Source organism: Chlamydotis macqueenii, chromosome 7, assembly GCF_036417535.1.
Source record: "Chlamydotis macqueenii isolate bChlMac1 chromosome 7, bChlMac1.mat, whole genome shotgun sequence".
NCBI classification, from domain to species: domain Eukaryota; kingdom Metazoa; phylum Chordata; class Aves; order Otidiformes; family Otididae; genus Chlamydotis; species Chlamydotis macqueenii.
In genome coordinates, this window is record NC_141562.1 from 26,152,347 (window position 1) to 26,177,506 (window position 25,160).

Below are 25,160 nucleotides of genomic sequence, written 5' to 3' on the forward strand. Positions count from 1 at the left end.
ACCAAAACAAAAACCTCAAACCAGAAAAAAAACAACAAAAGAGTGAAGCTTCTTTCTTAAACTACAGCTGAGGAGGGATTTGCAGTAATGATAAGCAGTACGGTACCCATCCTGACAGGGATGAGCTTGGAGAATCACAACCTTGCTTGACATTTTACTGAAAACTTGAAGAACTATGAAGTGTCCTTTGGTTTTATTTCTATTTTTGTTTTACTCCCATAAGGAACAGCTCCCATGAAAGCTTACTGGCTTGTTTTAAGTCCTTGCCTTCCAGACTGGAGTGGGCACCACTGCTCCTTTTGAACTATTTTAAAACTGAGTCTACTTTGATGAACTGTTCCGTGCTTCAAATTAGCAAGTGAAAATTGTTCACTTCACTGTAATTCCTTAAGCTTTTTTTTTTGTTTATTGCTAAAATTGTTTAATTGTCTTTTTTTTTTGTTTTGCTTTTGTTTTAACCCTTTACTTTTCCACAGTTGATTTGCACTTTTGGTTTTAGTTCTTCGGTGTGTGAACTGGCTCCTTCCCCTGTCGAGTGTGGATAGCTGCCACCTTTCTGGTTGTGATCTCATCCTTTTTCTCTCCCTCTTCTAGTTCCCTTGTCCCTGTCTCGTACCTTTGTTGTCAGCAGAACAGAGTTGTTAGCAGCAGGTTCTCCAGGTAAATCCGCATGCTTCTATTTTCACCATTCTTGTGACTGCCCTGATGCCATAAAACGTCAGCTGCAGTCTGTATTTATCTGACCCCTTTGCTCGTTAGGGAGAAGTCCAGCACAGAGTAATGCTTCGCAGGTAGGTATCCTGAACTTTTGTTTATGGTAACTGCTAGCAACATGACAGAGTCATGAAAATGGGAAGAACTAAAAACACATTGAAGAAAATGTACGTGGTAATGTGTGCTTGTTCTTGTTTCTCATATGTACGCTGGTGGAAAATTAGGAGGGGAGATTTTTTAAAAGAAGGTATTCTCCCCCAAGCTGAGGCTTAAAAATTTCTGAAGGAAATGCATTTGGCAGAGGAGAATGTCTGCTGCTAAACTGCCATAAAAGGAAAACTTTTTAATGAAAGAATTCTTATATTCTCATACAGCTAAATTCTATGTTTTCTATACAGCCTGGCCATTTCAATGCCTCAAAAGCTTTGAGCTCTCTCTTGGTGAGGTTAATGCTGTGGATCAGCACGGTGATTTACTGAGTGGAGGGATTTGAAATGGAATGTGCAAGAAGGTTGTGGGACCTCCTGTGTGATTTTTCTGGTTCCCATTTTGCTTAAGACCTTTCCCTGCTGAATGACGAAGTTGATTGACACAGAAATCCCTCTGGAGAGCAGAGACCAAGAAGTGAACAAATTGGGCCAAAAAGAGCTCTGAGATGTGGTTGAGTGGTTGGAAACTGGGAAGAGTCAAGAACTGAGCTCTGCAGACACTGCATGCGCAGAGTAGTTGAGAAAAATGGAAACCCATCAAGAAAGCCTGTAGGAAGGGCAGCATCCTAAAATAGTTTGGGACACAGTGAACATATCTTCTTTTTGAAGTTTTTTTTTTTTCAGATGAAATGTGTCTTTCCCTAGACCTAAAAGCAAACAAGATAATGATATGCATATTTAAGTGAAATGTCTCCTAAACATTAGTACATATCATGCCTTTCATAAACTTTCACCATCTGCTTCCTGTATTCTCCCCCTCTTCTTTTTTTTTCACTTTTGAAAATGTATTTCACCGTCAGTCCTTAAATTAGTCTCATGCACATTCCAAGCAAACTACAGGTTGTTGCCCTGCAGGGGACTTTTTTCCTGCCCTGTTAAAGTTTCCTGCTGCTAAACTTCAAAGAAGTGGGAGAAATTTAATCTTTCTTTAATTAAAGTACCTGATGGCTTTCTTTTAAACTCAGCGGCTTTGAGTATCTTTTTTAGCTTGGTTCTTTTGTTTTGCCAGGTCTTCTTTTCTTTTTTTTTCCTTTTCCTTCTACATGTAAGTGTACACTTTGCACATGCAAGTTGTTTCCAATATAAATGCCAAGCATATTTTCCTAGCTTTTCCTCCAAATTAAAAAAAAATAATAAATATCAATAACAGAAAATAATAATGGGAAGAATCTCCTTTGAAAAGAACTGATATGATAAGCCTGGTCACTATGACAGTGTGGTACCAGTTTTGATGGAACTCAGACATTTTGCTGGGTCCTTCTAAAAAGAATTCTGCTATTTAACCCCAAATTCATAACATAGTTGTACTGATGTTTGTCTTGTGGTTTGTGCTCTTTATCCCCAGTACAGGAAGGTGAGGAGTACAGGAAAACTTGGGTAGAAAAGATCTGTCCAGATGTGGGCTGGCCTGCTAGGGGGCTGGCAGGGCGCTGTTCTGCAAACACAAACCTGCCTGGTATTCCTTCTCTCGTCTGCCGTTCTGCATCCTTCCTTCTTCATTGACTTCTCTTCTTCCTCCCTGACTTGTACATGGTCCAGAAGTTATGTCCTTTCCCTCAGATTTTTAGTAATCATGTTTCTTTTGTTCTGTCCTTTCATTTCACCTGTTCCCCCCTACCCTGTTTCTATATATATATGCTTTGTCATGCTGCTCTCTGTCCTTCTTTGGTTTTTATTAGTAATGTACTGTAAGACCCCTAGTGAAAAGAAAGGGCAGACCCAAGTCAGAGTAGCGTAAAGCTGTTCCAGATGGAAACCTTTTGTGTGCGCAGGTGGGAAAGACAGGACAAATTCACTCAGCCTTCACAGTGCCTTGTTCTCTGGTGGGAATTACAGCACCAAGCCCTGTGTGCAGAGAGAGCTTTGGCTCCTGGCAGCAGTTATTGCAGCCTGCTGTGGCTTTCAAGATGGCAAGTCGGTACGGAAGAAAACCTTGCAGGGCTCCAAGTGCTTCCCCTCCTAAGCCTGTACTTGGTGTTGCCATAAGGACCTGCACTAGTTCCATAGTGCAGAAATGGCAGAAAATTTGCCAAGTCCTCAGAACCTGTATTTTTCAGTTCCCTTTTCTCAAATTGAAGGAAAGACAACATCAGAGGGTTTTAAGTGAGAAGTAGAAAACAAGGCGATTCTGCCATGCATCTAGAAGCATCTAAAGTGTTAGGTTAGGAGAAGGTGGATGAGGAGACGTAGAACAGGCTGTGTCATTTGGGCAAGGAGAGATTATAATTACAGTGATATAAAGATATAAGTGGCAGAGGTAGGGTTGAATTGTAGGGAGTTTTTTTTTTTTTAAAAAAATAAGTTCATATGTAGAGAAAGTCTTCAAAAAAGAATTTGAGAAGCTTGCAAGGATACTGTTGCTGATTTGCTCAGAGAGGCTTTGTATCTTAAGATTATATGAAAATGATTTTTCATCTGAGAATGGGGGTTTCACAGTGAGTAGCACAGTTGACACAAAGTTTTAGTTTGGGTTGACTGGGTGAAATTTAACTGCGCTACGATCCAAAAATTCACCAGTCCCAAAGACAGTTCTTTGATCAGTATGTACTGTGTGCACACCCAGGGAGAAGCCCATCTGCAGGAGTGCTTGGGATCTCTCTTAGGATGCATTTCTGCCCTCTGTCTTCTGGGTCAGTGTGTGGGTGGAAGCTAGGGATGCAAAATGCCTGCGGCTTGCTGAAGACACCATTACTTGAGATAAACTGTGGCCAATCACACTCGCAGGGGACAGCTGTGAGATTTTCAAGTGAAACCCTGCAGTGCTTAAAGGACAGTGATGGAAAACGATGTCTCTAGTTTACTCCTTTCCTGAACAGACTTTTCTGTGTAGCATGGACTGTTTTCCCTGTTTTGCTGGCTGGCATGTACCACATGGAGCTTGCTCTCCTTCATGGGTTTTTTCCCCCTTCAAGCACTGGGAAGTACTAGAGGAAATGTTGGTGAAGTAATCATCATGGGCCCTGCACTCTGGTCCACTGAGGACTCTGTCACTCTTATGATTTTGAAAATGTCTGCTGTAATTCAGGAAACAAGGCGTATGCAGGTAGCAGGTGAAATAAAATGGAGGACTGATGAAGAATGAAAAGTCTGGTATGGAGTATTAAGAAATCATTAAGAAATTTAAAAATCTTTTAAATGTGTTCTGACTATTGAGAGCTCATGTAAAGGAGCCTTGGGAAGCTGCCTTTCTCTGGTGGTTACCTCTCATCAGCTGAAGCGCTGCGACCAGCTGTGCACAGGGCAGGTCCATTGCAGCATAAACAAAACCAGGTTTGTTTAAGTCATACTCATTGATGTCACCTGTCAGCTCTGAACTCAAAATGTACTCCTTTTCAGGGTAATTTGCTTGTTTAGCTGCATGCCTAGTTATGAGTAGATTAATTATTTGCTGTTCTTCTGTGCTACATCGCAATTTATTATATCCCTTTGAAACTGGTGACTTTAAATGTTTTCTACTTGATTTAAGAAATCTCTTGCTTTTGCCCGTTTCTCAGCCGAAAACAAGTCTCCACCTCGGCCCTGTGGCTTGAATCACTCAGACTCTTTAAACCGAAGTGATCGCATCGATGCAGTGACACCAACGTTAGGGAGCAGCAACAACCAGCTGAATGCATCTTTCCTCCAAGTCTATGTTCCAGACTACTCAGTGAAAGCAGTCACAGACATTCAGTTTGTCAAGGTAGGAAAAAAGCTGGAAAGGTCCTACTGGAATGCTGGGCTTGGCTGGTAGGATGGAGAGCCTGGGGAAGGGAGGTCCCTCTAGATTGTTTTGTGAGTAAATAGGATTATGAAAGCAGCTGTTTAAAAATAACTTCAAATTACTTTTTTCCAATATCTACTGTCCATTGATTTGTCTTCACCGTTCCTCTCATTTAGGCCTTTAGATTGGTCACGTAAGTTTTTGGATTTCAGGTCCCTCAAGGAAAGATTAGAGAAAATAACCTCTCTCTGCTTTTAGTAATGAAAGATGTGTCCTATGAAGCCTTTGGAGCCATCTGAAATGGAGACTCTTCATTATCAGACTGTGTCCTTTTCTAAAGGATGAGACATTTTCTGTTGGTTGCAGTTTTTATTCACTTTTGATTTTGGTTTCAGTTTGGGGTTCTTGATCTTACTTTCCAACTTGTCATCCTTCTTCTGCTTGGAGAAGTCTGGACATTTCTCTTTATCTTAACTTCACATGTTAGGCTCATGTCTCATACTACCAGTGAGTTGCTGCATGAATATGGCTCTGTCCCCCAGCATGGTGCATCCCACGCTGAAATGTGTGCAAGTCCTGTGGGATAGGAAATCTAGCAGAGCTGAGGAACAGCTAATGCTGGCAGCAATTCCAGCCCAGCTGGGAGTCCAGGGAAGTTGACATCCCATGGCCAGAAGTTGACCTTGATGATTTTCTTAAATTAAGTTCACAGTTTCTTTATATGCAACTCAAATGATTTGTGTACTCAACTTCTGTCAAAGTTAATTCAATATTAAGAATGTTGGAATAGCCTGGAAGTACTAGAATGCTAAACCAGTTATTCCTTAGCCAAATTTCAAAAGGAGAGTACAGTCTTGCATTCAGAACTTAACAGATGCAAGTGTACTGGTCGATGGTCCAGGGTTTTAGATCAGTAAATATTTATCACTAGGCAAGTGATTCTCACTACAGATTCCAATGGCTGGTCTGCGGTACAGAGCAGCTGCTCATCTTGTGCTGGCTTACGTGGAGTCCTTCCGACTCTCACTGTATTCAGACTGAGGCTAATGAATGCTAAACTGTCTGGTGTCTCTGCAATCAGACTTGCATACCTCTTTTTGCATCACTCTGCCTTACACATAGGACAGAGTACTCAACATTAGTGTTTTCACTGTGCCACGTGGGCATTTATTGAATTAATAACTTGTAAACCAGGGTTGTGACTTGCTCGTGCATGTTTGGATTTTGCTTTTGGAGTTGTGTCCTGGTCCATCAGACTTTCTCCATTTCCAGTCACTGTCTTGCATTGCTACTGAAACTTCAGGTTTTCCGAAAGTCGTTTCACCTCTTCCACCTTCTTGCCTGCTGAGATAACCCGCGGCTGTTGTAGCACACGGGGCTGCCAGTGCACGCACAGCCCGCTGCCTGTCCTGCCTGGGAAGGCTGACCCAGAGGAGCTTACAGGGCTGCTTGCTTGTGGCTCCAGGAGGAATTCTCCCCTCTACCACCATATGCAGATATTTAGGGGCTGTAGGCTTCCTTGCCTCCGGGGCATTGTGGGCAGTAACACTCTGTGCTCTAGGCCAGCTCCTGTCATCACTGTTCTTCTGAGTGCAGCCACCTCTTGCAGAGAACAGTGGAAGACTTAATGGATTGCTAATTTGGACCCCATCTCCATGGAGATCCCAGTCTTTTCTAGAATCGAATGTCTTTATGTATCAGAATAAGGCTGTAGCTCCTGCTGCGTTTGCTGGCCTAGACAAGAGCAGCAATGCTTGTACCCCCTGGCTCTACAGGGACTCTTTAGAGCCTCACCAGGAGAAAGACTTCACTGAACTCTGGTTCTGGCCCTAAAAATGTGCATGGTTAGAAGGAAATGGAGATCTGATTTAAAAATCTCTGCATAAGAATAAATCCCTGCCTTTGAGCAGCACGGTGATCACACGGCTCTGTGCTTCCACCGGGCCTGGAAATGTCACCGTGGTGACACTGTGGTGTTGAGTTGGGATGCTCTGGGCTTGCAGAGTGCAGGGATGTTTTATAGAAACAGGTAAACAGGGATTGAAGTGTGATCACCTGGAAAGGGAGGGCACTTTATTTGCTCAGGGTGTACCACAGAAGACACAAAAGTGTGACTGGCTGTTTCTCTTCCTTCCTTCTGTTCTCGGAGCAGATCTCAAGACAGCAGTACCAAAATGCCCTGATGGCATCCCGGATGGACAAAACACCTCAGTCCTCGGACAGTGAAAACACTAAAATCGAACTGACTCTTACGGACCTGCATGACGGTTTGCCAGACGAGACAGCAAACCTGCTGAACGAACAGAACTGTGTGACTCACAACAAGCCCAACCACAGTATGCACAGTGAAGGAGCCATCTAGGAGCTGACTCCCCACAACCCACCCATCCCAGTCTCCTCAGCAGGACCAGCCCTTGCTCCTTCCTGCCTCCTCCCTGAGTGTGAACACCGTTAGTATGTGCTTGCAACACTGTGCTGCATCCAGTGTTCTGAGACCAAAGACTTTTGCGTCTGTTCTGGGAGCGGAAGAGGAAGAAACAGGAAGAAAGGAGCAAAGAGCAAGAGAGACTAAAGCCCCAATTTGGGAATGGTGAGCCACCCTTGAGAATGATGAAAATACTTCTTGCAAAATAGAATCATTTTTATTTTTTATCTGTATTTTTGATCCTTGTTGGGTTTTTCCTCCTCAAACACATATGGAGAAGTTTAAAAGCTCCTCCAGTTATTTTTTCAAGAGAGATCATGTTTTTAAAAAGTATTTTACAGAGTTTTAAATTGTTTCTGTCCCTCCCGAACCTCAAATGGGGTCTGTTGTGGTTTTGTGAATTGGCTCCAATGTCCTTAGGCCTCTTTTCACCCCTCTCTGGTCCTTTTTGTTGCCCTGTTGAAGATAGTAACTGGTACTTGTATGTTATTTGTGTCCTAAGAATGAGCAAGCTTCAAGAAACCACTGGTTTCAGCCACCTGGAGGGCCAAGGGATGAGTATTATTACATTCTTTCAGTTAAGATTCAGGGAAGGAGTGGTTACTTTGGTATTTACTTATATCTCAAGTTTTAGGTTTCTTTGTAGAACAGGCAAAAGCGTTGTTACACTTGCAGTTTTGTAACCTCCAAAAACTTTGTGTATGTTGAAGATGTTACTGGGAGGGAAGGAGATAATTAGCAAAACTGCAGTGTTGTGAAATGAAAGCCGGGCGTGATTTTCCATATTGAAGTAACTGGGTGGTTCATCATTGATGTTCCTGGCAATTGCATGGGGAAGTAATGTGCGCACCCAGAACGACAAGTTGTTAAGCACTCGTGTGCTGTAGCGGTCTGCATGCCGTTACCTTGGCCAGAGCAAATACGCAGTCTTTGCTAAATAACACAGAACATCAGTCCCCATCTCCACTTCAGTCTCTAGTATTAACACAAAAGATGCTGCTACAGTTACGCCCAAGTACATCCTCCAGGTGACAGTAAACCTCTGCCAGTGCAAGGATGGGCTCTGCTGAGGAGTCAGGACCATCCTCTCCTCTCCAAGAACTGACAAAACTTTCCAGACGCGAGTGTATTGCACTTCAGGGATTCGGAGAGGTTTGTTTCCAGGCTGTTCCCAGCCACATTCCTTCCTTTGAGTGGATTTAGTGCATTTCCTTCTCTCTTGCCCCTTTTAACAGCCATTTTAGGGATTACCATGGTAGCAGAGCAGAGAGCCTCCCATCCAGCTGCAACTAGTGCAGGACGTCCTGCGCTGGGCATCAGAAACCAATTCCTGCACCCCAAAAACCTGAATGCAGACTGGGTGCAAGCAAGTGGCACCCCGTGGCAGTTGTGCATCACACTCTCCTCTCCCACAGATGGAGTCTTAAGTCCTCAAATGAAAAAACCATCGTCATCCCCTGATCCTCTCTTCCTCCAGTGCTGTCTCAAACAAAATGTGAACGTTGCCCTTGGTATCTGGAGTGATTAATAAATCAGGCATTGTGGTTTCTCTGTTTCAAGACCCTTCCGTGGCCCCTGGCTATGTAGCATTTCTCTTCCTTTCTTTACACCCAGATAATTTCATCTTCACCCTCAAAGAAGCTCCCTGTCCCAAATGCAACTGCCAGAGCTCTCGGTGCCTGCACACCTACCCTGTCTATCCTGCCTATGGGCTGGGCAAGGCACTCGCCGCAAGTTCTCCCGGTCCATCTGCGAATGGTGGCTGGAAAGGTGCAATATTTTGTTGCAGGATCTCACCACGGGAAGTTGGAGTGCGTGATGTCAGAGCCGATTGGGTCTGCTTGTGTCTCTCCTCCTCTTTCGGCTTCAGAAAGCAGCTCTAATTTTTGCTGTCCTCCTCGATGGGAAAGGTGCATTTCTTCCTGGAGCCACCCTTGAGGATGAAGTCCCCACAAGGGGGCATAGAAATTGCATCCTATCTACCTTGTGTACCCAGTGAGGAGGAAACAGAGCCCCTAAAACCTTACTCTCACATTTAACTTTTTATTAACTTTTTGAGAGTTCCATCTAAAAGCATTTCCTTAGTCTCCATCCTGCTCTGATGCACACCAGCCCACCACCACCAAGAGCACACGGCTCGGTGTCAGCATGGGCTGTCCTAAACCCTGCTCGTTCCCGGAGAGCTGCCAATTTTGCACCTTTCTTGTAAAGCAAAATGTTGAGATGTTACCACGTTTGTCCTTGGTGAGGGACTCGCCTTGCCAATTTTTATCTAGCATTGCTGAATGTAAAAGTTTTTTTGGAAGTGTTTGACAGGGTGGTGAACTTGAGATGCAGTATCCGTTTTGTCAAACCTGCCGAAGGAGGGAAGGCTCAAGTCAAGGCAGCTCACTCTCTGGGACAAGGTTGCTTGCTGGATCTGACTTCTCCTTCTTATGGCAGGTTATGGATTTGTTTCAGTGTCTGTTTCCCTTTAAAAAAAACCAAAACAAAACAAAACACAAAAAAGACAAAAAAAAAAAAAAAAGCCAATTTTTCCAACCAAAGCCATGTGATCCCAAAGCAAATACCTCCTGCTTCTGCCCATGCTGCACTGTTCCAAAGTTTGCAGGTAATTTTTTGCATGACTGTTTTTCATCATTTGTACAGATCCAATAACGGAAAGTGAACTAATTTCCATAAAAATAGTTGATTATAGATGTGTTTCATATGGAAAATGTCTGCCTGACCCAGAGGGGTTAGGAGCTGCTACTACTAATTAGCTTGAAGAGCAAAGCATGGTCCTCTCCCCGGAGGGGAAAAAATCCAGTCTCCCTGTTCTCAGGGTATTTACAGTTTTACTGTTTAACAAATGCAAGGGGTTCCCAGCCCTCATGGTGGGAACCATCACAAGCAGAGGAGACCAGCATCCAGCTCAGGATCACTTCTGAGCCTCTGGACAGCGTTTGCTGGCACCAGATCTTGGCTCTCCTGACTGCCATGGAGGTGCCACGGCATCTGAGTCTGTGCCCTCGCAGGAGGTGTCCTGCCAGAGCAGGTCTGCTTTCTCTGCCTTGCTGGCTGCCTGCCTGCGTTGAGGTGGGCTCAGATGCTGGGTGCCATGCCACAGTGCCATAAGGACACGTGGTGGGGCTGCCCGTCATCGCTGCGGCACAGGGCACTAGCTGGTGGCTTTGGGAATCGTTGGACTTGACCTCAGACCTCGGCCAGGCTTTGACTCGTAGAAAGGATACTGCATCTTCCCATGTCAGCTCCTACTGCCGCCTTTGTTCCCCTCGTCCGTCTGCCTCCGGGTGCAGGCAGAGGGGTGGGCGATGGCCTGTTGGCCGGGGGAGGCTAGGAGGGCATCTAGCCATGGTTTCTACTGTTGATACAATTTTGCACAAGAGTTCTTTGAAGTGAGGTTTTCAACACTAATATCTTAAATGCACAACTGTGAATTATAACTTTTACACTCCTGTTGGTTGAATTTCCTTTAAATGAAATGAACCTGAATCTCTTGTAACTATGATTTTTTTTTTTTAATCTGTGTATTGCCAAATCTTTGTAAAGAGTGAAGGAATGTTCTTGCTTTCCAATGAGAATCTTTCTCCAAACGAGACTGACTCTGGTGACATGGAGATCATACAAAGCATGCTAGTTCTGAGTGGAGAGGGGCTCAGGGTGGGCTTTAGCAAACCAACCTCGCCCTCTCTGCAGACCCCAAGCTCAGACCCTCCAGAGTTTACAAAGTGCTTGTTGTTTTACTCCCAGCTTGTCCACTCCCTGAAATCCCTGTGCAGCTGAAGGCCGCTGCCCCGGCGGAGCTCAGGACCAGGTATCGCGCAAAGGGACGAGGGATGCTGGCAGAGTGTCCGGGCTGGCTGGGGAGCAGGGGCGCTGAGGCTGGCGTGGCAGGACGAGGTGCTTCCCCCATCCAGTTGCACCAGCAGCGTGAGCTCTGTGGGGCAGATCCTTCCACCGCTCTCCACTTCTACTCAGAACCTCTAGTCGGGTGTAGTTCCCTCTTTTTTCCCCCACGCACGATCCAGCTCCGGACTGAGCAGGGATGGGAAGATGCCAAGGCCTGTGCGGGGCAGCAGGAGCTGGAGCTGGCTGCTCAAGGCTTGCGGTTCTTGGGCCCAGTTTGGAAGAGGGGTCGGCCACTCATTTACATTGTGCTCGCTGTTCTGTTCCTTCTCTCTTCTCCTGGATTTACTCCCCTTTTCCTCACTGCAGGATTATTATTTTTTTTTTTGCTTTTTCTTCTTTTCTTTAAGTGCCTTTTTGAGTGAGTGGAGCTGACAAGAGCAGGAGTCTCAGGATGTGGCCCTCTGCACTCACCTCAGACCTGGAGGAAGCTCAGGGGGAGCAGGGCGAGTTGCCCATGGTGGCCCACGGACATCACCCGTCACTGCTTCTCAGCCTCCAGGGCCCAGCTCAGATGAGGATGAGATTTTGGCACTGACGGTGTCGGGTTTTGGTTCAAATCAGCTCAAAGAAAACCAAAGAGGTAGCTGTGTGTGAGGGTCTGCTTGGGCAGCGGTGGTGCTTCCTGTGATCTCTGCAGAGCTCAGCTGAGGGGCATGGGGGTGTGGATGGCAAAGAGCAGCGCTGCCTCCTCACGAGCATCCTGTGTGAGTATCCTACGTGATGGGGAACACAGCCGGGTTCTCCAGGACCCCTTGGGACGTGGATCTGCCTTGTGCTGAAACACACTACAGAAACCGTTCCCACGTGGGAGATGTACCCTGTTCTGTATGATACCTAATACACACATCTGTGGTTTTCAAACTAGTACCTGCGTACCAGTTGTCAAGGTATCCAGTGTCTGGATTACCAGCAGAAAACTGGGGCTGGAGGTGGGGAAGGATGCCACAGAGAGTACCTCTCGTTGTGAGGCTCGCTTCAGGCTTCATCCCATTGGTGTCCAACCAACTTCGAGGGGTTCCTGCGTTTGTGCGGTGTGCTGCCACGTGCGAAGCTGGCACAAAGCAGAACACCAGCATGTGCTGAAAGGCTCGGTGTGATATGGACCTGGGCTCGCTGCCCACCCCGCTGCCTGGCTCTGCGCTGGGGCTCTAAATAGACCCGGAGAGGTGCCTGGTCCTTGGATACTGAGGGTTGGTTTGGCCCAACAGTGAAATGACGAGCTTAACTAACATGACCGAAAGCCAGGCATCTTTTCACGGCACAGAGGAGATAGCAGCCTTCATCCTGACTTGACCAGTGGAAAGGACAAGCTGTACACTACAAGCTGGGCTCAGAAGCCGCCCTCATCCCTGCTCTGTTACTGTGCTTGGACTATCAGTTGCAGGTCTCTTGTCAGTGTGACCTCTGTGGTGATACTGGCCTCACTCCCACGTATTGGCAGCACAGGAAACTCGGAGACAACCGTGGCTTCCCGCAGAGCCCCCTGGACAGTCCTGCTTGGTGTCTTCTTCTCGCCCTGGAGCCTGGCTTCACGCTGGGTTGCGTTCCTCCATGGTTAGTTTTACGGCCGTGTCTTTGAGGCCGTGTCCAGGTGAGAGGATGCTGTTGTTGCGGGTCCAGAGTGGTACGGTTGAGCTTTTCAGTCTAGTTGTGCATATTTACTGTTCCATTAGAAGCTGGATGCTGAACCTGGAGAGGCCAGAGCATGCCAGGTTATCCCAGCGCCCTTCCCTGAGCTGCAGGGATGGGAAGGGGGTGTTGGAAAGCTGCCTCCAGCCCATGGCACGGTACAGGTGGCAGAGGGAGGTGTTTCACAGATCGGTAGCGCTGAACTCAGTCAAGGTGACATCTTGTTGTTCTCATTATCCTGAGGCCCGGCTCTATAGTGTTTTTGCACCTTGGAAATACGGTACTCAGAGCTGCTGGTCTTCTCTCCCCAGCTGAAAAATGTCTGTCTTTCTGCTCTGTCCTGAGGTTTCTCTTTCGGGTCCTGTTTTCCTCTGAGCAGGGTCTGTCACTGGGATCCTGCAGATCCTGATGATGCCGTGGCTGCTCTCACCCCTCCAGCGCAGGTTTCTGGCTGATGAAGAGCTCAATGTTTAATCCTTGCCCTGCAGGAGAGGTTTGGCTGTTCTTGACAGAAGCTGCCTGTTGTAGAGCTGGGCTTGAGGTTTGTCAGCTGTCGTGAGCCAAAACATGCGCCTGAAACGTGCAAAGGCTGCAGGCAGCTCCGATGCTCCAGCGGATTTGATGTTTCTGTTGCCTTCTCCTCCTTATCAGCAGTGCGGCAGTTGGTTGATAGCAGGGTTTGTGGAGGAGGAAGGGCTTCTCCCAGCGTTTAGTGCTTGGCAGAGCAGTCTAACATCCCATTTCAGCTGTTTTATGACCACAGAGCTTTATAAAAGGAGGTTGGTCATTTTTTTGTTTTTTTTTTTTTAATCTTCTGGGCATCAGTGTTGTACCAAATCCTTCCAAATTCAAGTGAGAAACTTGTAGGTGTCAGGTGAGTAGCCTGGATCACAGGCTTTTCATTGGAAGTGCCAATATTATGTGCATGCCTTCTGGATTTGCCCAAAGAGCAATGTGGGAGCGTGGAGTGAGCTCCTCTGGTCACAGAAGTGGCCAGACAGACTGGCCGGGCCTAGATCAGCTCTAGCGTCATCTCGGGTCCCAGCAGGCTGGGCTGGGCTGGTTTGGCTGGCGGGTTTTTACCCAGGGTACGTGCTCTGTCCTTCTGCATTCTGCTGGCTTGGATCCAGCAACGCAGCTTTCTGCGGCTGCTGCTCTCGCGTCGGCTGTGGCCATTCATCTGCTCCTCTTGCTGTGGTTTGGTTGGGCGTTCAGGAAGGCGAGAGGAGGACGTGCAGCAGTCCGGAACGGGCAATGCTGCAGCCGTCCTGTCTTTGTTCCTCATGCTAAGCGTAGGAGATGCTGCTCAAGGGACTCTGCCTTCCTCGCAGACTGTGTGAAATTTGGAGAGTGGAAACCCACGAGGATCCCAGCACCAGTGCTCCAGTCCCATTTGATCCATGTTCTCCTGAGCACGAGGGTGGCTTACGAGCGGTTTGGGGTTGGCCCCACGCTCTTGGCGTGCTCTTTCCCCAGCACGCACAGCTGCAGAGCCAGCCTCGATACGCGAATCATAGGGCAGGTGCCTGGATGCCAAACACATTGAATCTGAAAACCCAAATACTTGAGAAGCGTTCCTGGAAGCTGTGAGTGGCCAGTGCTCGGCAGCCGGAGGTCTCACACCAAACCTTTCTCCTGCAGTTGGGTCCTTCCTGGCTGCCCTGAGCTTCCTCCCCGCTGCCGCTGGCTCAGCCTCGGTCCCCCCCGCTCAGAAGCGTGGCGGCTCTCCCTCCGCAGTGCGTTTTCGTGGCTATCTGAACCCGCTCGGCCGCTCCAGCTGGCCCTTCCCTCTGTCTTATTTGCCATCGTACGTCGTCCTTGCGAATTGTATCATATTGTACATGACTTCGGGTTTCCAGAGTTGTAGTGTTCTGACTACAGTGTTCCCATGTGTGTACATAAACCTGGATAAGCACAACTGAAATCCTGAATGAAGTGTATACGTTTCATATACTGATTGTCATATGAATGGATTTTATAATTATTCCAATTTTGTTGTAGATTTCCAATCTTTCCTATTTATTTTGTACCAGATTTATTTGTATATTTTGTGATTTTGTTTAAAAGCATTTTGTTTATTTCTATTCTTTTTAGATAAATGATGATTTTTTTTTTCTTTCTGTTGAACATTCCAGTTTATGCATTTTTCCCTCTTCCATGCTCCCCCCTCATTTCCAAGGGACAGATTTTGGCGTGCGGGTGGTGGGGCTGATGTCGGTGATCCTGGACCCAGATCTCTGCAGATCACAAATTGCTATTGGCACATCTGTGGTCTTTAATCTCCACTTCAGCTGTGGAGAGGCTGGATCCTGTTCCACTTAGAGCCAGGTCTTGCTCTTCGCTTTGGTGAGTCTGGGCCCGTAAGTCCTCAAGCCAGAGAGGGCTATGCCGGTGGTTTTGCTGACCAGGAGCTGGAAAGGTGGTGGCAATGGCAAGCAGCTGATGTTCTCTTTCTGAAGTTCCCTCAAGGGTGAGGGCCTTTTTCTTCCACTAATAAAACCCCCTTATTTACAACCTGCTCTCAATATATCATGTTTGTTTGTTCAGAAGCGTAGATGCCGTCTGTCTGTCCGTAGCGTGTGTTCCTGCCAGGTGGTGTGTGATGGGAGGGTCACCAGCAAGGAATGTGGCTGGTGGTGACAGTGGCTCTTTTGGATGGGAGTTGCTGGTGGAGCGAATCTGTCCGTCCCTCTGTGAGGTGCTGCTGTCTGTTCCTGCTGTCAGGACTCAGCAGCAGAGTTGTGTGGAGCCTGCAGAGACAGAGACATATTTCTGATGCTTATTCTCCTGCCCAGCGCTTCCAGCTCCATACTGGCAGCAGAATGACCCACCCTTTTCTGGGTGCCAGGAACAGCCCTCCCATACGGCCATTTCACCTTCTGCCAGCCTTCAGCCCCTGTCCACCTCACAGGTATTTCACTCAGCAGCTCCCCCGTGCTGGGCTTTCTTCCTTGCTCAGCTCTTGAGCTGCTAAACCCTGGGGCTGTGAGTTGGGCAGCGTCTGCTCAAGCCTTGTGCGGGGTTTTGCTGCACCAATTGCCTCTGTCCCTGTTCCTGTGCTGCAGCCTGGCCCCCTCCCCCTGGACCTCGCTCCCCGTCATATCAGCAGGACAGGGAGAGCGGCAGGTCCTGTGAGAACTTCTGCTCCCCTGCGTGGGCCTGTCCCTGGCAGCGGGTGGAGGATGGTGGGATGCTGCAAGCAGGATGTAAGTAGAGTTAATGTGGAGGCAGACTTCAGGGCTGGCTCTGACTGCAAAGAGCAGTGGGAAGAAGGAGCCGGGCTCCTGGAGGGGTGGGTGCGAGCGGCTGGGGCCCCACAGGGAAGAGGGATGGGTGTTGGCTGCACCGTGGCAGGGGGTGGGACAGTGCCTGAAGCGAAGGCGGCTGCATCCTCGAGGCTCCAGCAGGGCCCAGGCTGGGCTGTGTCCTCCCTGCCTGGCTGGGCCCCGCGCCACTGCAGCAGGGATGGGACCCCTGGCACTAAAGAGCAATTCTTACATAAAATGTGACTCATGCTCAAGGTCACCTTCTTGTACCTACAGGTTGTTAACTCGTGGTAGACCCCTGGCCCTCACACTGCTGCGGCACGGCTCTGAGTGCCTGGCCAGCCCCGCTGCATGCCCAGCCAGCCCCAGGGCCATTCCGCTGAGGTGAGCACCCTTGTACAGGGGCAGGGTGGGCTGGCGGCCCTGCACCTACTGAATTGCCTTGTCACTGTGTGCCGCAGGTGACCAGGGCCGCAGTGCCAAGGTTGCACTGGCTGCTGCTCAGGGAGTGGCACAGGTCTGTGCAGCCTCCATCTTGGTTAGGCCGATCCTGCCACTGGGTTTGTGCCTCAGCTGCAGTGGCCCTCCCTCTGCTGAGCGAGGAGATGGTGTAACGGAAGAGGAGCTGGGAGCAGCTCTAGTTACGGTGACCTATTCAGAAGTACGTGCTGCCAGTGCCCAACACAAAGCGCAGGGCTGTGGCTAAGGGCAGTGAGCCTCTGTCTGCAGCGCAGGGAGGGGGTGTGTGGTGTGGGAGAAACCAGGTCAGGGAGAGCCCAGGGCCGGGGTGAGGGCTGTCCCCAGTGCTCTCCTTGCTCCTGCAGGGCTTTTGCTGCAGGAGAGCCCACCGCTGGCGGGCAGCACTGTGCCTGTCCTCTGGCGTGGGGACCGGGCTGTGGGGCACGTGGCAGGAACCTTGCAGCGGCTGCAGCTCACGCTGGCTTTTCCTGGTGGCTCTGCAGAGCAGGTGGAAGACACGGGTACAGCTGGGTCACCGGCTTCCTGGGAGCAGGCAGCTGCCTGCCAGAGGTGTGGGCTGGAAAAACGGCTGTGGCCATGTCCTGCTTGTCAGCTGCGACAAGAGGCTTCACCCTGGCTCTTGCCTGGTGGTTTCCTACTGCACCACCATCGCAGAGCCAGCAGAGTAGCACAAGGCCAGGCAGCGAGCAGTGCCTGTGTGTCCATCAGGCTCTGCTCACTGCTTTCCCACCATCAAGTGAGGGTCAAATACTTTCCATTGCTCCAGCCTTGAAGAGGCTTCTCCCCATCACAGTCAGAAATAGCCCTGGGCTGGGAGTGAGCTATTTGTGGCGACTGGTTAGGAAGGAGGAATGCACAGAGCTCCCCAGATCTCCCTTCCCGCAGCCGCATGCCGTCCCCAGCTGCTGAGCTAAAGCTTAAAAAATTCAAGTGGCTGTACTTGGAGAAATGATGTTTAAACATAGCAAAGCCCAGCATGGCCTTTAGTGAAAGGGCTCGGGAACAGCTCCCTCCAGCCCTTCCTGCAGCGAGCCCTGCTATGGGTATGCGTTAGCTGCTCTCCAGACCCCAAAATCAAGAGGTCAGGGACCCAGTACGGAGTTTGGAGCTTTAGCAATCCCTGAAGTGTTGGCTGTTGATTGTTGGCCACCATCTGCAGCCATTTAGTGTTGGTTTTCTGTTTGGCACCTTGGGTACTGAATATCCTTCTGTGGCAGCTCTGACAGCAGGGCCTCATCAGGTCTGGTTTGGTTGGTACCAGTGGTTTGTTTATGGGCAAGGGCTGAGCACAGCAGTGTGCTGTCCCCAGGGCTGTCCCCGTCTCAGCCAGGCGCAAGGTACACGCAGCCTCTGGCTGGGCCAGCTGCTGCTGTTGCCGTGGCAGCACTGGCCTTCACCGGGTATTTTTCTCTGTTTAGCCAGTTCTGCAGCTCCTGGGGAGCACGGGCCGTGCTGTGCTGCCAGTGCCACTCTGGGCATGGGTCATGCATGGTGGGGAGCAGCCCCCGGTAATGCCTGTGGGAAACAGTCCTGGAAAGGCACAATGTTGGAGGTAGTGGCAGAGTAGGGGGCGCTGCCCTTCCCACCATGGAAAAGCCCCTCATCACTCTCAGGTCAAAATGTTTCTGTCTCCCTGTGCCCCCTGGATGAAGCTGGTGGGATAACAAAAGCCTTGTACCCACCCATGTCGCTTCCTGCCCACCTGCTCCCTAGGGACCAGACAAGCCCTTAAAGCCAGATCCACAGCCTTGGCTGTGCTTCCCACAACCAGTTCCCAGAGATGCTTTCCCTCTTCCTCAGCCACTCATCCTGCTGGGACCCACACAGACCCGTCCTGGCTCTCCCTGCCCCCTGCAGCACAGCCCTTGTCGTGTCAGTGACGCGCCACAACCTGCCAGGCATTTCTTAGAAACATCATCATTTATTGACTTGAACATCTGCCACTACAGCAGCAGAGTCTCCTGCTCAGATGTTGTTGGTGTGGTTTTTCTTTTTTATTTTCTCCTAAGGTACTTTAAAATGAAAAAAAAAAAAGATTAAATGAGTTTAAGGTAATGAAACAACAGTCAAATTTGTTACAAGAGGGCCCTCCTTGTAATCCCTTCACAGCGAACGGCACAGGCTGGGGTAAGGGAGGCTGCACCCATGACAGGGAGGAAAAGTGCAGGGTGCTGCTGTCCAGCTGTGCACAGCCCTGCGCCTTCCCTGGGCTGGCTTTCAGGCACACGGACCACCTGCCCACCCCCGTGGGGCACCCCTGCTCCCCGCATGACAACCTGCAGTCATCACCCTCCTTGACCAGGGACAAAGCTTTGCTCATCACAACCTGCGATGAGGTTCCACTTGCTCCAGGCCAGGCCAATGACAAGGGCAGCTGCCAGTGGACTGGAGTTTCCCCGCTCCCACGGTAGGGCCAGCGCTGGGCATGTGCTGTTTCCTAGTTTAGGGCAGAGACAGGTGGCCTGCAGCGCCCTGGAATAATAGGCCCTTTCGCTCCAGGTGGTGGCTGGGTTTGTCTTTGGGATGCTTCACTTTCTTAAAGCTGAGCGGACAGAAAGGTCAGCAACAGGCAGCAGGAAAACAAACCGACTAACATAATGCTAAAGCAGCAGCTTCAAGCTCCTGGGTTAATATTTACTGCTGGAACTACAGGAGCTGAGAACACAGTGTGCGGCTCAGCTGTTTGAGAAGTGCGTTGGATATCATGCATCACATGCCGATGATGAAAGTGCTCTGAAACACTGGGAGAGGATAACAAGCATCTACAAGCCGAAACGTGTGCAGCTGCAAGATATGCAAGAGCTGGAATCCCACCGCCATCCGTGACGGCCAGAGGAATCGAACCACTTACACAGAGAAACTCAGGCCAAGCAGAGGGTAAACAGTGCTGGAAGCCACAGCAACACCCTGGCAAACACGGGGCGGGGGGGGGGGGGGCAGGAGGGGGCTTGTAACCCAGAGGCAGAGGGTTAAAGGCAGCAACCCAACGGGCAGGAGGATTTGGATCACTTTGTCTCCTGCAGGGCCCAGCACATCCCTTCTTCCTCCACAATGAATGTAACAAATGGCAAAAACCGTTCACAGGACACCGTCAAATGAAAATCAAACGAAACAGATAACGGGAAAGGGAGAAACATGCAGCATCCCTAACTGGAATGGGAGCAGCATGACAGCACAGGCGGGCAGTCCAATCTGAATGCACCACCCAGGCAGAATCCATCAGCTTTTTGAACCGTCTGCAAAACTGAAAACAAGGGTCTCCTCCTAATTAGTGTTAATTTGTTAAAAGTTTCCGGACACTTTCAAAATGTGCCTTTGCAAGAATCACACCCCCCCAACCCATCACCCCAAGGGCCCCAACAAAGGAATCCGTTCCTGATCACTGCTAGAGTCACGGTTTGTCTTCAGCAATGCTTTGCTTTTTCCTTCTTATTCCTCTTCCTCCTCTTCTTCCTCCTCCTCCTCTTCCTCCTCCTCCTCCTCCTCGTCATCATCTTCATCGTGGCAATGTGTGATTTCCTGAGGTGCCTGGGGGAAGAGGTTGGGTGGTTTGATCTCACTGATGGAACGGGTCAGATGGTGCCGCTTGTAGTCAGAATCTTTAAAATCCACTGAGGTGCGATTGCGCGTGGCCATGGGCGACTCCTTCTCATTGATGTCGACGTGTGTGTGCTCCACCGTGGACTCGTGTGGCATCTACACATGAAAGAGAGAGAGGAGATGGCAGGAGGTGTCCCCATCCCAGGGTATCCCCCTGAGACAGATGGAGAGCAAAGCCCAGAATGTGACCCTTTGGCCCTCCAAGGTGTCATTCCTGGTGCTTGCGGAAGCATTAACACAAGCACAGGCACCTTTGGGACCCTGCCACCTCCCCAGCTCTGCGACTCACCAGGACGTGGGCGGCTCTGAAGAGGTAGCTGAAGGGGTAGTAGAGGAGGTTGATGAAGGAGGCTGCATAGAGATCAGCGTAGCGCATCACCTGGCTGGCAAACAGGGTCTGCCGCGAGCCGCTGCGGAAGAGGCTCCCCATCATCCCGTAGCACATGTCCATGTCGTGGGTCACTTTCTACGAGCAAAGGGCAGGTTAGGTCCTGGGCCAGGCAGGCAGCAGCGCCGAGCCACGGCAACAGGGAAGCAGAGCACACTGAGGGCTGGGGGCTATATGAGATCTGCAAGGATCTCCAGCACGGCTTTCTGTGTTCGTATCGCGCGGCATCAGAGCATAGTCGAGTCCCAGCTAACACAGGGGAAGGCAGCAGCAGGCTCAGGGCCAGCACCTGCCCCACGCTCGCACCCTGGGGCTGGCAGAACCCGAGGCCACAGCCCCTCTAAGCCTGTGTGTGCCAGCGCCCCGTTCTGCAGCAGTGAGCACTGTCACTCACTGCTGCTGTATGCATAAGGAAGGAGACCCTATTCCAGACCAGGCTGCCTTTCAGGAGTGCCAGTGACACCAGCGAGCTGAGAAGCTCCTCCATTTTGCAATCCACAAAGACAGAACGGCTTTGCCAAGCCTGCCGTGCCCACCCAAAGGCAGAGTGAAGTATTTCAGGGCTGAGCGGTGAGGCTGGGTTGTCAAGCCCTCTGGGATCCAAAAGGATGAGAAGGGATTTTTATGATTGGTACCTTAATGCGTCTCTGGATGGAGCTGATGTCAGGGCGTTCATTGCTGCTACTGTCCAGATGCCTAGTTACAGGCGAGAAGGTAAATACACGGTGTGAAAAGCCGTTCAGAACCAGATGCTGTGGGATGGGGGCTGAGGGGAGGGAGGCTGGTCTGGAGGGGAAGGTTGGTCTCGTGGGCAGAGCCCAATCCTGAGTCAAAGCTCCGGCAGCAGTGCTGCTGGGTTACAGCCCCAGGGGTTCATCAGAGCCACTCGTTAGCTGTCACTAGGCTGGGGGAGGCAGCAGGAAAGTTGTCAGTGTTTGACTACTCACTTGTATAGCTCGGCCAAGAAAATGTCCAGACTCTGCAGCTCTTCAAAAAGGGCTGGAAAACCCAGAAAAGAAAGGGGAAAAAGCTAAGTTTAAACTGTTAAAATTAAAAGGGGTGAAAACAAACCATCCTGCTCACTCCCCTTGCATGGCGGTGGAGGGGCATCAAGGAGCATGGCATCTCACAGCCACTGTGCAGGGAGAGGGTTCAACCGCGCTCTGTGCACCTGGCAGAGCTTTGGCCTTGATTTCTGGTTGCCCCTTTTGTTTTTGAGCCTCAACCTTTGCAGCCCTCACTAAAACCTTCCAACCAGCCATGGGGCAACTTGCATAACCCCCAGACCTATTTACATACCAAAGGGCAAACCTGGGAGAAAAGCAGTAGCGCTGGAGGATGGGAAACACACCGCACTTTGGCAGCAGAGCAGCAGAGGGAGCAGGAGGGAGGAGGAGGAGGAAGCGGCTGGTGAGCAGGGACTCCCTGCAGACAGGAGAGCAGTCATGGCTCAGGCATTACAGAGAGAATAACCCGGGTATCATCAGATACTTTTTACCAGAGAAGCCACGGCTCCATACGGGCAGGAAAGGAGTTTCAGGGGCAGGGTTATGGATGAAGAACAATTCAACTCTGCTCAGCTGCAGCTTCTCACCAGGCCAAGTCAGCACTTGGCTGACCACGTGCAAGCAGCCTGGGAAGGAGCACAGGAAAGGCCTGGGATCCCGAGGCCAACCCGCAGGGAGCTGCCCCAGCTCCTGCCACCACACCCAGCCGTAGGGAAAAAGGGCCAAAAAGAAAAGCAGCAAGCCAGGGTGATCTCTCCCCTGCTGCCCAATGCCCTGGTGATCTCAGAGGCGCAGCACCAGGCAAGCAAGAGCAAAGCCTGGCCTGGGGTTTGCCTGGCGGCTAACCGCTTTTGTCTGTCCAGACGTGTAGCTCCTGAGCCAGCTCGGGGATCACCAGGAAGGTCCTCCAGCCCTGGCGCTTCTTGGATTTGAGGATGTCTCCAAAGATATGGTCTCCGATGTACAAGATATCCTTCCCTTTGGCCCCCAGCAGGTCACAGACTGTGTCCGAGGAGCCTGAGAAAAGAATGGTATGGCTCAGAACGGGGAACCGAAAGAAAACATGTGGCTTATTGCAGAGGGACAGAGTTAGAGAGAGAGCAGGTGCATTTTCCTCCCAGAAACCTCCACTGCTAAACGTAGCACCCCTACTTGGCCCACCCACTCGGGAGCTCACCCAGAGGCAGCTTTGCCCATGCACACCCCGAAGTGAACAGCAGCAGCAGAGCGGCCATGCTGCCTCCCACCCCACATGAGAGTAATGGAGCCCTGGGCATCACAGACAGCCCTCTGCATCCACCCGCTGCCCTTCCCTGTCTCAGGGGGCCCTCCAAGCATGATCACACTGGTGGCAGCACCGTAAGGACAGCTGCAAACATTGGACTGGGCCAGCTGCAGCTCCCCCTCCACCGCAAGCCCTGCAGTGCCATTTCCCAACCCTCCCTGGCAAGGAAGAAAAGGGCATCTGAGGAGGAACAAGTCCATTTCTTCCCTGTATTGGGCAGCAATGACCACGGAGGGCTTCTGGTGCAGTGTGCAGAGGCACAGTACAATGCACAGCCTTGCCTAGCGCCTGACACAAGTCCTCTCACAGCTGGAGTGGCTGAAGGCCACGAAGGCACGTCACAGCCACTCCACAGGACAAGAAGTGTTCTTGCCTCACCTCCCGAGTACACAATGCCATGCTGCAGTGGGCCAGTGTAGGTACCAATCTTCAGCTTCCCAGTCACCTGAGGAAGGAGACATTGTGTTAGTGCACAACAGCTGATGGTCTGGATCTTTTCTGTCCTATTGATACTTTACTCTTTGTCTCTCTCTCACTAGGAAAGCCTAGAGGTGGCTTTCCACATTCTTTTGCTATTGCCACCTGCGGTATGTTAGGGAAGCCAGCAAAGCCTCAAGCTCTGATGTTCCCCAGGTGATGCGGTTGCTCAGGAGTCACTAAGCAGAGAATCCAGACCCCATCTCTAGGGCAGGTCCTGTCTAAACACTGTGTTGCTCGTTGCCACTAAGAGACGCCACACAGGAGGTGCGAGAGTCCTTCCAGCACCAGTGGATGTACCCTCCATATGCCACTCACCGTGTCCACCTGCCGCAACACAGTGCCTTCCCCAAAGAAGAGGGGTTTTCGTGCATCCACCAGGATCAGGTCGAAGTAGGACTGCCAGGGCCGATGGGCACTCCCAGGCTGCAAAGGCAAAAACAAACCCCAGAATCAGGCACAACACAATGAACCACAGGGAGTTAACTGAAGTGTCATGACACCACTGCCACTGTTTCTGAAGGTGACATCCTGCATAGATCCAGACAGATGCAACTTCATGGCTTCAGCCTTACGAGGCCATGCTGGTGTATTTGCCAAGAGTGGGAAAATGCCTGGACTCTATTCCACAGAGCACGGCTTTGATTCACAGCCCTGCCCAAAGGACATTGGGCATTCATGAGCCTTTCCGCTCCATGGTTCTGTTCTTTCTGAGATCAAGACCACAACAATGTGTTTTCTGAGCTATCACTTGTGGTGATTTTCCACATTCTGAAAATTTCTCCCTTGGCCACCTTCTACCTTTAGAGCACAGTGTGAAAACACATCTTTTGAGCGTGACATAGCCTCCCACAGGGAGACTGAGGAAGCAGTATAAATTCAGCTCATAAGCCTCTCTCCAAAAGTTGCAGGGCTGAGTTTTGACTTCAGAAAACCAGAAAAAGCATGAGTAAAACTTTCACAGTTACCATAGTCAAGGCACAATCAGCAATAAATGTTTCTGCTGTTTTATGAAACTCTTTCCTTTCCATCAAGGTTTTTTTTAACAAAGTCTAAAACATTGAGCAAGATTTCTAAGAAACCTGGCTGCAAAATGCCACAGTTAAAATGTGTTATCACTAAAATAATGTTATCATTAACACAGATTATTGTTTGAGACCAGATGATGCCTCTTTTCTCTTTGTTATATTGTATTTACTTAGATCCCATTCAAATAGGACACAAAACAGCAAGTGTATTTTAACCAGATTAAAGCAACTAATCCCATGCAGCCGATGAAGCAGGATTAAAATGCTTTCCAGCTACACAGATAATTAGGCACATCAATTCCTCTTGGAACCGGAGTCTAGAAATCACATACCTTTGGTCCGTGTGGAAAGTCAAACAAGTAAGTCATAATTTTCTGAAAGACAGAAAGAAAGTATTCAAAGATGTGTTTTAAAACACACATTTATGTAGTTTATCAAAGAATATTTTCTGCTTTTAGCTTTTATCTTTTCAAGTTACAGAACTTTATTTTCAGGATTTACAGGAAAGCCAGCGCAAGATCTGGAGACAAAATGAATGGATGGGATTTACAGTGACAGGAATTAAACCAGTAATTTTTATATTCAAAGAACACATTTGCCTCAGGAATCTGTACACTGCTTCAGGTACACTTTGCAATGCTTTAAAATGGCACATAAATCTTTGGATTAGCAATGTTGCAACATCCTGGAGTTTAAGTAACCGTGTTTATTCCTGCAGTACAGCAGACAGCCCTTTCTGACTCTTAGACGTCTCCAGGACCATGGCCTTGGTGACTTGTCTGTACTCAGAACTATCTCACTCGAAAGGGAAGTTCTGCCTTTTAAAGGATGCAGAAGTCTAAAGTGAGTATCTCTATCTCTTTCAGCCTTTTAATTGCTGAGGAACTGAGTGAGGCACAGAGGGACTTAAGCCAGGCCCATACTAGGTCAGTAGCAGAACCAGGATCACAAAAGATGACACAAGACCTAATCTGCATTCACCACTAAACCATCCTATATCTAGCATAGAAAACACCCCATTCTCCACCAGAAGATTTCCT

General features: G+C 49.6%; 2 protein-coding genes across 11 annotated transcripts in view; one reads left to right on the forward strand and one right to left on the reverse strand.

The window, feature by feature from the left end:
- Nucleotides 1–16,166, forward strand: part of CNNM2 (cyclin and CBS domain divalent metal cation transport mediator 2) — a 130,544-nt gene extending 114,378 nt beyond the window's left edge. The window contains exons 6-9 of one of the 6 annotated variants that reach the window (XR_015259039.1): nt 595–660; nt 4,418–4,602; nt 6,776–7,213; nt 16,132–16,166. Coding sequence is in view for 4 of the 6 variants with exons in the window: in XM_086751907.1 (XP_086608033.1) it covers nt 595–660; nt 4,418–4,602; nt 6,776–6,985 (461 nt within the window). In the remaining 2 variants the exon portion in view is untranslated. Of the gene's footprint in view, nt 1–594; nt 661–759; nt 930–4,417; nt 4,603–6,775; nt 15,104–16,131 lie in introns of those variants that run through there. The other 5 variants (XR_015259038.1, XM_086751907.1, XM_086751908.1 and 2 more) reach the window with 5 other exon arrangements.
- Nucleotides 16,167–18,236: 2,070 nt separating this feature from the next.
- Nucleotides 18,237–25,160, reverse strand: part of NT5C2 (5'-nucleotidase, cytosolic II) — a 60,288-nt gene continuing 53,364 nt past the window's right edge. For all 5 annotated transcript variants that reach the window (XM_086752061.1, XM_086752060.1, XM_086752063.1 and 2 more), the window contains 8 exons: nt 24,453–24,494; nt 23,411–23,518; nt 22,994–23,060; nt 22,177–22,347; nt 21,271–21,322; nt 20,959–21,019; nt 20,225–20,401; nt 18,237–20,031 (listed from right to left, as the gene is read on the reverse strand). In XM_086752061.1, coding sequence (XP_086608187.1) covers nt 19,765–20,031; nt 20,225–20,401; nt 20,959–21,019; nt 21,271–21,322; nt 22,177–22,347; nt 22,994–23,060; nt 23,411–23,518; nt 24,453–24,494 — 945 coding nt within the window. In that variant the 3' untranslated portion in view covers nt 18,237–19,764. The remainder of the gene's footprint in view (nt 20,032–20,224; nt 20,402–20,958; nt 21,020–21,270; nt 21,323–22,176; nt 22,348–22,993; nt 23,061–23,410; nt 23,519–24,452; nt 24,495–25,160) is intronic.